The following is a 13,300-nucleotide window of genomic DNA, read 5'->3' as shown; positions in this document are numbered from 1 at the left end:
TTTTCAGTCTTGGACAGGACAATTTCCATACCAGGTTGTGATGCACCCTAGAAGAATGCTTTCTACGGTGCATCTATAAAAATTAGTGAGGGTTTTAGGGGACAGGCCAAATTTCTTTAGTTTTCTCAGGAAGTAAAGGTACTGGTGGGCCTTCTTGGCAATGGACTGTGCTTGGTTGGACCAAGTCAGGTCATTTGTGATATTGTCCCTGAGGAACTTAAAGCTTTTGACCTGTTCCTGGTCCACTTGCACACCACCGATGTAAATTGGGTCCTGCGGTCCGCTACTCCTTCTGAAGTCAACAGCCAATTCCTTCGTCTTGCTGACGTTGAGGGATAGGTTATTGTCTTCGCACCATGCCACCAGGTTCTTAATTTCCTCTCTGTACTCAAACTCATCATTACCCGAGATACGGCCTACAATTGTGGTGTCATCAGCAAACTTATATATTGAGTTTGATGGAAACTTGGCTACACAATCATGGGTGTACAGTGAGTACAGCAGGGGGCTAAGTACACAGCCTTGTGGGGCACCGGTGCTCAGAGTGATTGTAGAGGAGAGCTTGTCCCCTATTTTTACAGCCTGGGTCCTGTCTGTGAGGAAGTTGAAGATCCAGCTGCAGATCTGAGTGCTAAGGCCCAGGTTCTGGAGCTTAGGAATCAGTTTATTTGGAATGATGATATTAAAGGCAGAGATCGACTTTACATTCGAGTTCTCAAAAAATCTGGAGGCATTTTCACTACTCTAGGCTAATAATCCAGTAAATTAATGAAATAAGAGAGAGAATGTCTTGTATTGAACAAAGATTAGGAGGCTTGCTATGTTATCTTCAGTAATAACTGAAAATACTTGGCAGTTCCTAACCTTAATGGACTTTGATTTGTTAATCGAAGACCAGAAAGGTTAAGCCTCTCTGTTGGGGAGAGGAAAAAATCTGCATGCACCAAAAGGGACAATGGATAAAAAAATCACTGCATACATTCTTCAGTTAGCTGGCATAAAATTTACAGTGCTCGGTTTCCAGTTGTGCTCGTCACCATCTTGACTGGATGGAGACTCCTAGATTAAGTTCCTGGTTAATTACTGGGAAATTGGAATACTTTGTTCATACACAAAACTGAAACAAGAGGTAGCTTTGAATATTACTGAAATGTGATTTTCAGAATCAGGTTTGTCGTCACTGACAAATTGAGAAATTCACTTTATGGCAACAGTACAGTGTAGGCTTAACAAATTACAATAAGTTATAATGAATTAAATATTGCAAAAGAGTGATAGTGAGGTAGTGTTCATGGGTTCATCGACTGTTTAACTGTTTAAACTTCTGGTTAAGATAGTGCTACTGAACACGTGCAACAGCTCTCTGGTAGTTAAAAAGTTAACAAATCCGACTAAAAAAAATCACTAAAAATATCTTTTCTGTGGTAAACTGTGTTAAATTGTTGCCACAAAACAGTGAAGGGGCATGCAACGGCAAGGGAAATTTGGGGGGTGAGGGGGTGGTGAGCCAAATAGTGTGTTGCAGAATCATTGCAGATGGAGTTCCACTGCCCATACAACTGGTCTGGGTATGAATTTGGATCACTCTGGGTGCCTACAGAAGTCGTGGCCCAGGCAGAGGAGATTTTGATGCCTATACAACTGGCCTGGGTTTGAGGTTGGATTGCTCTGGCCACTGTGCTGATCTGAAGTGCTTGAGAATGGTTTCGGGATAGGTGGCGAAATCTGGGTCCTAGTACGAGGTATGATCCACTGTTTAGACAATTTAAACGCTAACCCAGATCAGAGGTGAGAGCTGATTTTGTGCTCTCTCCGCGATGTTCACTCCTCTCTGCAGGGCGCTGGAGCCTTTCACTGTTCCGTTGTTTGGTCAATTTAACAGCTGGCCCAGGTAGACTGAAAAGTCTGGATGTCAGGATCCTGGGTAAGACTGGATTTTGCTTGTTCTCCGCGATGATCACTCCTCTCTCCATGGCGCTGAGGCTATGAAGACTACCCCCAGCTGCTGTGCTCCGTGCCCACTAATATGATGATCTGATAATTGAGGCTTAGATCTGAACTGTGGAACATTCCGGAGTAGACTCAGAGGACTTAGTTCTGGTTAGGAATGTTGTTTGCAAGATTTTTTTTCCTTTATCTTGTGTATCGGGTATTGATCTTTTATTTTTATTCTTATTTATCTTTAACTGAGTTATGTTGGGTTTCTCGCTTTGTGGCTACCTGTGAGCAAACAAATTTCAAGGTTGTTTAATTTGTACATTCTTTGATAATGTACTTTGAATCTTTGTTCAGAAATCTGATAGCAGAGGAGAAGAAGCTGTTCCTAAAACAGTGTGGGTCTTCAGTTTCCTGAACCTCCTCCCTGATGGTAGTAATGAGAAGGTGGCATGGCTCAGATGGGGAGGGTCCTTAATGAAAGGTGCCAATTTCTTGAGGCACTGCTTTTGGAAGATGTCCCCAATGGTGGAGCCGCTTATGTCTATGATGGAACTGTCTGAGTTCAAGTTAATTTTAATTATCAATCAACCATGCATAAATACTGCTGAATGAAACAGTGCTTCTCCGGGGCCATGATGAAAAACATACATTGCACGGCACAGCACAAGGCACGCACAGCACATTCAAGATAACAAGAAAACATACAGTCATGCAAAAAATATATATAGGTATAGGCCAAGTCCCTGAGTGATATGCCTCACAAATTGATGGTGCAGTGCCCAGTAGTCTACAGACAAACACATGCAATCCAACTTGTCATTCCACAGATCAAACACTGGAGAAGTCTACGGCCCTCTGATGCCTCTTGCATCATGTATTGGTGCCTCCATACTAGATGGTGCTGCAGCCAGAGAGAATGCCATGGTATTTCTGCAGAAACTTTCTCGTGTCTTTGGTGATCTATCAAATCTCCTCAAACTCCTAATGAAGTATTCCCTTTGACTTGCCATGTCATGATTGCATCATTTTGCTAGGCCCAGGAGAGACCCTCTGAGATGTTGTTGCCCTGAATTTTAAATTGTCCACCCTTTCCACTGCTGACCCCTCAATAAGGATTGGTGTATGTTCTCCCAATTTCCCCTTCTTGAAATCTAAAATCAGTTTCTTGGTCTTCCTGAATTTGAGTGCAAGGCTGTTGTCGTGACACCACTTGACCCACTAATCTGTTCACTCCCATGTTCCTCCTCACCATCTGTGGTTTTGCCAACAGCAGTGGCATCATCGTTGAAGAATTGTTGGTGTTTGAGCTGTGTCCAGGCACACATTTATGAGTGTAGAGAGACTAGAGCTGTGGGCTAAGCAAAATTCCTTGAAATGCACCTGTGTTGATTGTCAGGGAGGAATTCTGTGGTCTTCCACTGTGGAAATCAAGAATCCAGAGGCAGAGGTTTTGATGCTTGTTGATTCGTATGGGGGGGGGGAGGTGGATGATGGTGTTAAATGCTGAGTTGTAATTGATAAACAGCAGCGTAACATAAGTATTGCTATTGTCTAGGTGGAAACCCCAGTGGAGAACCGGTAAGATTGCATCAGCTGTAGACTTGTGGCAGTAGATAAATTGCAGTGAGTCCAAGACCTTGCTCAGGAGTTAATCCTAGCTCTCACCAACCTCACAGTAGATGTGCATGCTACTGGGCAATAGTCATTGAGGCGACTTGCCCTGTGTTTCTTGGGCACCAGTATGATTGATGCCCTTTAGAAACAAGTGGGAACCTCCAACTGAAGCTGTGAAAGGTTCAAGATATCCTTGAACACTCTAGCCAGTTAGTCGGTACAGGTTTTCAGTATCCTGTTTTAAAATTAGACCATACCTTCTTTCTCTCCTGTATCAGAGCATCCTTAATTTTATTACTACTCAGCCATTAGATTTTGCTCCTCGACTAACAAAGTGAAGGTTCAGCGTGCCACCAATGTGATTAAGACATTGTATAGAATTTGAGATAACAATTCCATTTGGACAATGAAGCAGGACCCTGATTATTCATATTCTTTACTGGGCTTCTCAGACAAGGCCCACATAAGCATCGGAAAAGAAATGCGTGATTTGACCAAACTATTTTTACCCATTGTCATTTCTTAAGATTTTGTTTTGGTGGGACTTGGTTGGAGGTGTGGAGAAATAAAGTAATCATTCAACCAAAGAATCAGGATGGGTACTGAAAAGACTTTTTCATGATTAGTTGTGTTTCTGCTTATGTAATGGTCCTTCCTTCCTAGCGTGTCGCACCAGACAGCCATTCTTGTCTGGTGCGTAGTGTCAGGATTGGTCTCCTTTCAGATTAACTGGGTCACGATATGAAAGTTCCTGACTCGGCCCTTGTTTTTTTACGAGGCTGAGTGGCTAGCTCAACGCTGAACCCAGCACAGATGGAACGCGTGCTCGGGGGGTGGCCCGATTTGGAATCGAATTCAGGAACCTTCGCTCCGAAGTCCGGCGCTGATGTCACTGCGCCACCAGCCGGCCAATGGTAACATAAAAATGCAGTACCATACTCCAGATCTGTAGTTAAAATTTTGAAATCCAATCTGAAATGTCACAAAAAGGTACATCCTTAAAATACATCTCCATTGACTCTATTTATGGATAGCAGTTGAGTGAATTGTAGTATGTAAGAAATTTTGCTTATTGACTGAAACAGCATTTTCATTTACCTACATCATTTGTGACACTATTATATCAGCAATCTATTATTTTGTTTATTATTTATAGTTAATACTGGAATTATCAGTGTCCTTGAAACTGCATTTGAACAGTGTTAAGCTGATGCCTTGTATGATGCATTTCTATACTCCATAATAATGCAGATTTTAGTTACCTTAACATACTGCTGTGGTTTAACAATAAGGAAAGATATGGGTGCAATTACCATTCTGCTTGGTTGATTGTTTTCAAGGTCAGCATTAAGTCAGGAAGGAATTTGATGAACTCTCTTTCTGGGTTTGCGACTTTGGGCAACCATATTTTAAAAAAAAAAGCTGGCAATCATTGGAAATTTCTGGAGCAAAGAGGTAAAAATTGGAAAAATTTTGTCTAGTAAGCATGATAGAGGTGATAATCTAACCAAAATTTGCTTCTGCAGTGAAATTGATCATTGACTATAATTTGCTTTGACTACAACTTTTGTTGGAATTGGGGTGAACTAACATGGACCTTGGCCATGGTTTAACTTCTCATCTTCTACACAGTTTTGAAGTAGAAACACAAGAGATTTGGCAGATGTTGTAAATTCAGAGCTATCTCTCAACTGATACAATTTTCTTTCAATTTCTGCACCATCATGTCCACTATCTACAAGGCTTTATTCAGGATTGTGATAGAATACTCTTCTTGCCTAGATGAGCGCAGCTTCAGCAGCGCTTAGGAATCTTGATACCATACAGGGATTGCAGTGTGCTTGATAGGATCCCCAACCACTACAATCAAGTCACTCCACAGCACTGCTCAGAGTTTCTACCTTTATACAGGATGCACTGCAGCATCTCACGGAGACTCTTCAGACAGCACCTTCCGAGCCCAGTATGCTTAGCTGCTAGAAGGACAAGGGCAGTAAAAACCTGGGAGCATCACCACCTGGAAATTGCTTTCTAAGCCACACACTGTCCGGATTTGGAAATGTATCATTGTTCATTGCTGGGTCATAATCCTGGAACTCACCCTAACTGCAAACCCACACCTCAAGATCTGGTGTGGTTCAAGAAGGCAGCTCACTACCACCTTGATTGCAACTAGAGATGGGTGATTAAATGCCAGCTTGGCAAGTGGTGCCCACATCCCTTGATTGCTACTGACTACATAAATAGCATTGAAATTATCCAGTTACAAAATATGGAGAACTAGAAACTAGGAGAACATAGACTGCTTTTATTCTCCTCTGAGAAATGTTTCTAATTTTAAGCTTGCTAGATTGGCATAGGCAGGATTCAAATTCATGGCATCAGCAATTCAGGATTTGGAACCTAAGTAATTAGGGCTAAAAAAAATTGTCGCCACCTTAGAAGCACAGATGTTTAGTGAAGCTCCATATTGCATTTGCTTAAAATCTCACCAACCTTCTAAATTAAATTGATGCTTTTAATCCTGTATTTCATCATGATTATTAAGCCATATATTATTCAGTGTTCAGAAATCACAATAAAAATATGGGTTGGCTTGATGATTAACTAATTTGTTTTACTTAAAATTGAAGGCTTGGAGATGTTCATTTGAAATACTCTTGTGTCAAGGCCATGAAACTCTAATTAATTGAAACCAATTACTTAATAAAGAAATCCCAGTATCTATATCTACATTCTCTAAAATAGTACTTTGTAATTTAAAATGGTGCTACCAAATCTGAAATTAATCATGTGTGTGAATTAATTTAAAATGTGGCTTTGCATCCTTGCAATACCGGTTTAAAATAGATTTGAAGAATCAAGTGTAAATGTGCCAGCTTATTTAAACTATGCTGCATCTTTGAATTAATCAAGAAGGAAATCCAAGAGTAATAACTTTGGTTTCAGAATTTTACATTGCTGTGGTTATGTAACTGTCTTGCATTTTTACTCTCAAATATACCGTAGTTGTCAAATATAGAGGTCAGGAAGCATTCACAGAGATGAACAAAGCCAATACCTTCTTAATAGCAGGCACCACTATCCCCACTCCTTCACGCAAAGACAGTGACCTGAACCACCAAGCCTGACCCCTTTTCGTGAGTGTGATGGACTTGCTGAAGGTTCCCTGTAATGCCTGCTTCTAAATTAGACCTGGCTAATTCTAATATAAAATGATAGACCTGTAATGTTAACTCAGTTTTTTTTTAGTTTCCACTGGTAATTTCTGATATGTGAATGTCCAATATTCTCTTAATTCTGGACTTCCAACATCTGCTGGACTTTGTATCTCTCAGTTCAAGCTTTGTTTACTTTTCTCTTTTATTCTCTGTCCATTCTCTTTACCTGCAAGCAGATTGCCTTCATCCCTACTCTCCCGACTGATACAATTTTCTTTCAATTTCTGCACCATCATGTACATTTTCTTCTGTATAATTTAAATCTTTGCAATTTCTAACCTTTCCTCATTCTGATGAACACTCATTAAGAAATATTCAGATGTGTGCTTTCAGATGGATGAGGCATTTGCAGCTTATTGCCTGAAAATTCAGTGGAGGCCAAGGCAATCTGTAGCCCTGGTGGTAGCCTATGTATGCCTAATGTAAAGTCAGATTGTTAAACGATTCCAGTTGCATGTGTAACAAGTAGAAGATTCTGTTAAATTTTAATTTATTCTGGGTGGCATGATAGTGTAGCAGTTAACACAATCTCTATAAAGTGTTATCGATCATCGATTCAGGTTCATCTCCAGCTGCTCTGTGTAAGGAGTTTGTACGTTCTCCCCATGCCTTCTTGGGTTTCAGGTACTTTGGTTTCCTCCCACGTTCCAAAGATATATATATTATGGTTAGTGATTTGTGGGCATGCTTTGTTGGTGTTGGAGGCCTGACAACTCTTGTGGACTGTTCCCAGTCCTCAATGAAATCCTCAGACCATATTGGCGATAGACACACAAAAGCACATTTCACTATATGCTTCAATGTACATGTGACAAAAAAGCTAGTCTTTAAAAATCATTAAATTATATTCAAGCAAATAACCGGCATTACTTAAATGAAATTGTTGAAGATTTTGGAACACACTCTGGGTGTGTTTCATCTGTTTCAAAAATTAGAGATTTTTTTTAATTAATGGTACATGTGAAGCAGAGATGGAGTTAATCTGCAGCTCCACAGGCTGTGCTATGTATCTGAAAATACATGTAATGGTGTGAAATTGTGGTACTTCTCAACCAGTTGCTTGCTAAACAGATGTCAACAAGTTATGTTGCAATCGAGTGAGTGAATTTTCAAATGTGGAAACTCATGAACTTCTGCTAAGAAATCTCTTCGGGTTGTCAGTTTAATTTTAAATGACTTCTCATTCCTTCAGTAGTTTCTTGAAATTAAATTCAAAACAAAAACAAAAAAATTTTGATTAAAAACTAATAACTTCTATAAGTGTCTCATAGTCAGCAATAGACGCTGTAAGTGCTTGTATGAAAAGCAGATTTTGTTGCCAAATGTTTTTAAAGAAGTGATTGCTTAAAAGCTTCTCCAAGCTACGAATAGCTTTGTTCAGGCAACTGAGGAAGAGTCCTATGGCCAACAGGATCAATGTTGAGCCCAAGTAAGGAAAGCGATGCAATAATGCCCAGTTGTGTTTGATTTCACATTTGGCTGAAGACCAGACTGGATATTCTGACTGAAATTTTATCCATACTTAATATTTTGCAGACATTTTGACCACTTAACCACACATTTGATTGTTATGCAGTGATTACTGAGCTGTGCATTGCCTATGTACATGGTGTTCAGTTAGTATGGATATGAATTTCATTTTTTTCTGCAATGCTTCACTTGCCCATCCCCAATCTGCTTTCCCTTTTTATCAATGTAGTTTTCAATTCCTTTCTCATATACTCAGACCTTGAAATATCTCTGAAATTTGAATCTATGAAGAGTAAATCGTCTTGTGATGATGTCACTTGAAGGGTGTGAAGGATTGTTAGTTTCAAAGATTGCACATTGAAAGCAATAAACATCCAGTGTTAGTCAGCCTCTTCCTCATGTTTTCTTTTGTTCTTTCTCACCTATACTCTTCTGCAACCTAAAACACATTTACCTCATTTTTTCCAGTTCGAATAAAAGCTCTTGTATGTGAATTGTTAATTCGATTTTGCTGACCGTAGAGCCTGTCTGATGTACTGAGTGTTTCCAGCACCCAAAATTTGTCTCAGTTCCATAATGTGGTAGCAATTTCTAAATCATAACCACATATTAAATTATCTAATTACAATAACTGGTGCTGATATCTTCAGGCAATGCAATTTGAGTAAGTATAAATTGAGTGTGTGTTGCATTGGAGAAATTCATAATTCAAAAAGCAATCTGCTGTTTCCGAAGTAATAATTCAAGGTGCTTTTTAACTTGTAATTATTGCCTTATGTACCAAAGTCTTTAGATGAGTTGCTAGTCAGCCTTCAAATCTTGGATTTTTCTTTTACAGAGAGGGCAATTGCAAGGCATGAAGTCAGAGAGATTGAACAGCGCCACACAATGGATAACCCGAAGCAAGACCTAGGAGGAGATGAGATGGATGACATCATCATCCTTTATAACCGTGTACCTAAAACAGCCAGCACTTCGTTCACAAACATTGCATATGACCTGTGTGCAGTGAACAAGTACCATGTCCTGCATATCAATACAACCAAAAATAATCCTGTGATGTCTTTACAAGATCAAGTGAGTCTTTATTTTTTTCTTCCAGGTGTACAGTTGTCTTTTCTATTTTATTAATATATCCAAAATAAAACCAGTGAACAAGTATCCAATGCGCACGAGTATATAGTGGATAGATTTTTCTAAAAGATCTTTTAGTTTAACCATTTATGAACAGAGCCACACAATTGTCTGCATGGTATTCAGTTTGTGTGGATATAAATTTCACTTTTCAGCAGATTAGATTAAAAATTAGTACTTGGACAGTGACTGTAGTTGTGATATTTGCATCTGTTATTCTGTTACAGTAGTGTAGCAGTTAGCGTGATGCTCATGCAGCTCAGGGTATCGGGATCCGGAGTTTAATTCCAACACTGTCTAAGAAGTTTGCACGTCTTTCCCATGAGTGCCTGGGTTTCCTCTGGGTGTTCCGGTTTCCCTCCACAGTCCAAAGATTTACCAATTAGTAGGTTAATTGGTTATTGTAAATTGTCCCGTGATTAAGTGATGTGGCTTATTGGGCTAGAAGGGCCTGTTCAGAGCTTTGTCTCTAAATAAATATTTGTTAGTGTTGATGCTCGTCTTTGTTTTACAGGACCGTTATTTAAACTAAATAATGTAATCTGATTCAAGGTAAATGAAAACAATTAATTTACTTTAGAGGTAGGTACTTAACCTCAGTCTAAAACAGAGCTCAGCAGTAAATTGATACAGCCTTGCATATCTTGGCCTTGTTTCACATTCTGGAGAGTAATGAACTCCCAAGATCAAATTTTAAATTATTATGTAACTCTTGCTTTGGCTAGCGGTTTAATATAGGGGATGATAGCCCCTGGCCCAGCCAAACTTAAGAAATTTCGTTTGGGTGGATGCTGCGCGATGTGTCCCCGTTACAAATCAGTACCCCAAAATAACAAACAGTACAAATATGCGATTAAACAATTGAGCTTTATAATTCTTACTTTGACTATATGATTCATAAAGAAAAATGGCCCATTCTCATGAAACAGTCTATTGAGCAAGGTTAGAGCTCACTGATAAGCTGGTCATCCACCATCAACCTCCTCCGATTGTTGCTGACCTTTGGACCCTCGTGCCAAGTCCATTCCATCCGGTGGTTTACCATATCTCTCCATTCGCATCTTTCCTCCTCATCTCTCCCTGGCAAAAGACCGTGAAAATCTCTCTTCCAGACTCACAAGAAAGAACAACATTTCTCCCGTTGGATAGCCCCAACATTCCAAACCCCACTATCTCTAGTCATAACCCAAACATCGCTGCTACAGAGAAACCATCACATTAGCAGTGAAACGTTACAGCTCGTTACATGTATTTTTGTAATTCCACTATGATTTTATTCATCAACTGTCTCTGTCAATCTAATTTGATATGAATAACTTAATTGATAAGTATAATCTTGTTTTAATGCAGGCAAGATTTGTTAAAAATGTTACAACATGGAAAGAAATGAAGCCAGGATTTTATCATGGACACGTAGCGTATCTGGATTTTACAAAGTAAGTGAGTCAATTCACAAGCCTCATCTCTTTGGGCCATTAAAGTATATGTATTCACTATCTCTATCATCTTTTGATTAAGCACTTGCAATACAAGATAAAAAGTGAGCAATTAATTTATATGGAATATAATTGTTTTGTTTCAAGGCAGAGCATAAACTATAAATTTATAAGTGGAAGAAACTGCAGAAAGTGGTTGGCATCCATTTTCTAGAATGGTACCCTGGGCATTACTGTGCTAATGACAGATTGATATTGAGAATACATGAGCATGTTAATCAGTGTAGTAATCTAGAAGAAAATATTCAACTGTCAGTTATCCTCTGATCGGTCTCTTTCTACTTCTGAGTGCTGGTATTTGAAGATAGAAGAAATTTATGTGCATTCTACTTCTTAATGGTTTTGTATTCTCTCCAAACCACCAGTATAGAAAGTTAGCAATCTTTGTATCAAATGAATTTTGCATATTTGATATTTAAAACCATACTTATTGCATTTTGCCATTATGACTAGTGCGCATTGTATTTTAAAATTTAGATGGTAGGTGACTTTGGGTTTATGCAGAATTGATATTTTATGAAATGTGCTCCAAACAGTTGTAAACTGTATTGCTGCCTGACCTGCTGAGTTCTTCCAGCATATAGTGTGTATAAACAGCGTTGATTTATAATCAAAGAAACAGTTCAGGCAGTCTAATTTATTTTCACCTATGAACAGTTGTTTACATTACATGACGTAATGATGCATTTCGAACAATTTTCCTTTTTCAGTATTGTTTGAATTAGATATTTTTAGTGATATTTTTCATCACCCTATTAACATTGTAGTTCAATTGAAGGTCATTGACCTGAAGTGTTAATCTGATCACTTGCACCTACTTATTTAATAGATTCCAGCAGATATTTCAGAGTCATAGTCATAGAGCACTACAGCACAGAAATAGGCCCCTCAGACCATCTAGTCCATGCCAGCCTGGTATTCTGTCTCATCTACCTACATCAGGGCTATGTATAGCTGTTATTTTCCCTTTTTCATCCACGTGCCTATCAAAACTTCCTTTAAGTGTTAAATTGAACTTGCATCTACCATTTGTTTCATATGCTCACCACCCTGTAAATGAAGAGGTTTCCCCTCCAGTTCCCCTTAAATATTTCATCTTTCACATTAAACCTACTATGTGATCACTAGTTCTCATCTTGCCCAGTCTGTGGGGGGAACGGTCTGCAAGCATTCACTCTATCCATTGGTTTCAAAGTTTCATTGGTTTGTTTAAAACAACATTCTCACGTCCCACTTCATAATGACCAACCTCTTCTTTGAAACTGACTCTGATACTACATTCCTCAACCAAATGAGATATCATCCCTGCTTCAGTCTAGCAAAGATAAGAATTTTTAATATCTTAAATGAAACCACCTCTGCTCCTTCTAAACTTAAGAGTTCATCCATTTCTCACCCACTTCCTAGACTTCCAGGAACCAGTTAGCCATCTATGCTCGGGGAGACCAGATGTGATGAGCAATATTGTGTGTGCCTAATTTAACGCTATCAGTGTCGTTAACTTATAACTACAAGCTGAGGGAGCTCAACAGCAATTTAATTGTATTAAATAATAAAAAATGGTATGGACCTGCTCCTCTAGATGTCCCCACTGGGACATGCCCCTCCTTTTCAAGACCTTCAGACCTGTATGTGAACAACAACTTACCTTACGTGCCAGATGAATCCACTCCAGGTTTGTCCTTAAGCAGTCACTTGCTATCCAGTCCGAGTGGCTCTACTTAAGGACTTACAGTAACAATGAGAAGCAGTGACTTGCTTAGGAAGGGTGGTAAGAGGGCTGGGCTGAAGGTGAGGCTGAAACAACATGGGTCCAAGATCATCCTCCCCAGTATATTACTAGCTAATGTCCAGGCCATCAAGAGCTACGTTGATGAACTAAGGAGAAAATTACCTGAAAGGGAAGTGAGGGATTGTTGTGTGCTATATATCACTGAAACATGGCTTACAGGCTAAGGGCTTCTCAATTCACCAGGTGGACTGTATTGCATCTTCGGCAAAATTAGAGGTGAGGGGTCTGCTTCTTAACACCTCGGGGTGCTTGGATGTGACAGTTTGGGTGAACTCCTGCTCACACAACTTAGAATAACAAACAGTGAAGTGTCACCCATACTACCGGCCACAGGAATTCACCAGCTATCCCGATGGCAGTTTAATCCCACCTCAAACAGGTGCGAAGCCCACAATCAATGAATATGGTGTCATGACAATCTTTCCCTCAATGCCAGCAAAACAAAAAAGCTGGTCACTGTGATCAGAAAGCAGGTGGCACCCATGCTCCTGTCTCCATCAACTGCGCTAAGGGTTGAGAGCTTCAAGTTCCTTGGAGTGAACATCACCAATAGCTTGTCCTGTCCAACCACATAGATGCCAAATCTACTTTGTCAAGAGGTTAAAGGATTTGGGCATTTCCTCATATCAGTCTTT

General features: G+C 39.5%; 1 protein-coding gene across 1 annotated transcript in view; it reads left to right on the top strand.

Moving 5' to 3' along the window:
* LOC134355034 (heparan sulfate 2-O-sulfotransferase 1) overlaps nucleotides 1–13,300 on the top strand; it is a 168,906-nt gene that overhangs the window by 115,950 nt on the left and 39,656 nt on the right. Inside the window, exons 2-3 of the mRNA XM_063064702.1 lie at nucleotides 9,082–9,320; nucleotides 10,728–10,813. Coding sequence (XP_062920772.1) covers nucleotides 9,082–9,320; nucleotides 10,728–10,813 — 325 coding nt within the window. The remainder of the gene's footprint in view (nucleotides 1–9,081; nucleotides 9,321–10,727; nucleotides 10,814–13,300) is intronic.

This window comes from Mobula hypostoma, chromosome 12, assembly GCF_963921235.1.
Source record: "Mobula hypostoma chromosome 12, sMobHyp1.1, whole genome shotgun sequence".
Classification (NCBI taxonomy): Eukaryota; Metazoa; Chordata; class Chondrichthyes; order Myliobatiformes; family Myliobatidae; genus Mobula; species Mobula hypostoma.
The sequence above is the reverse complement of the archived record's forward strand: the minus strand, read 5'-3'. Positions and strand labels throughout refer to the sequence as shown.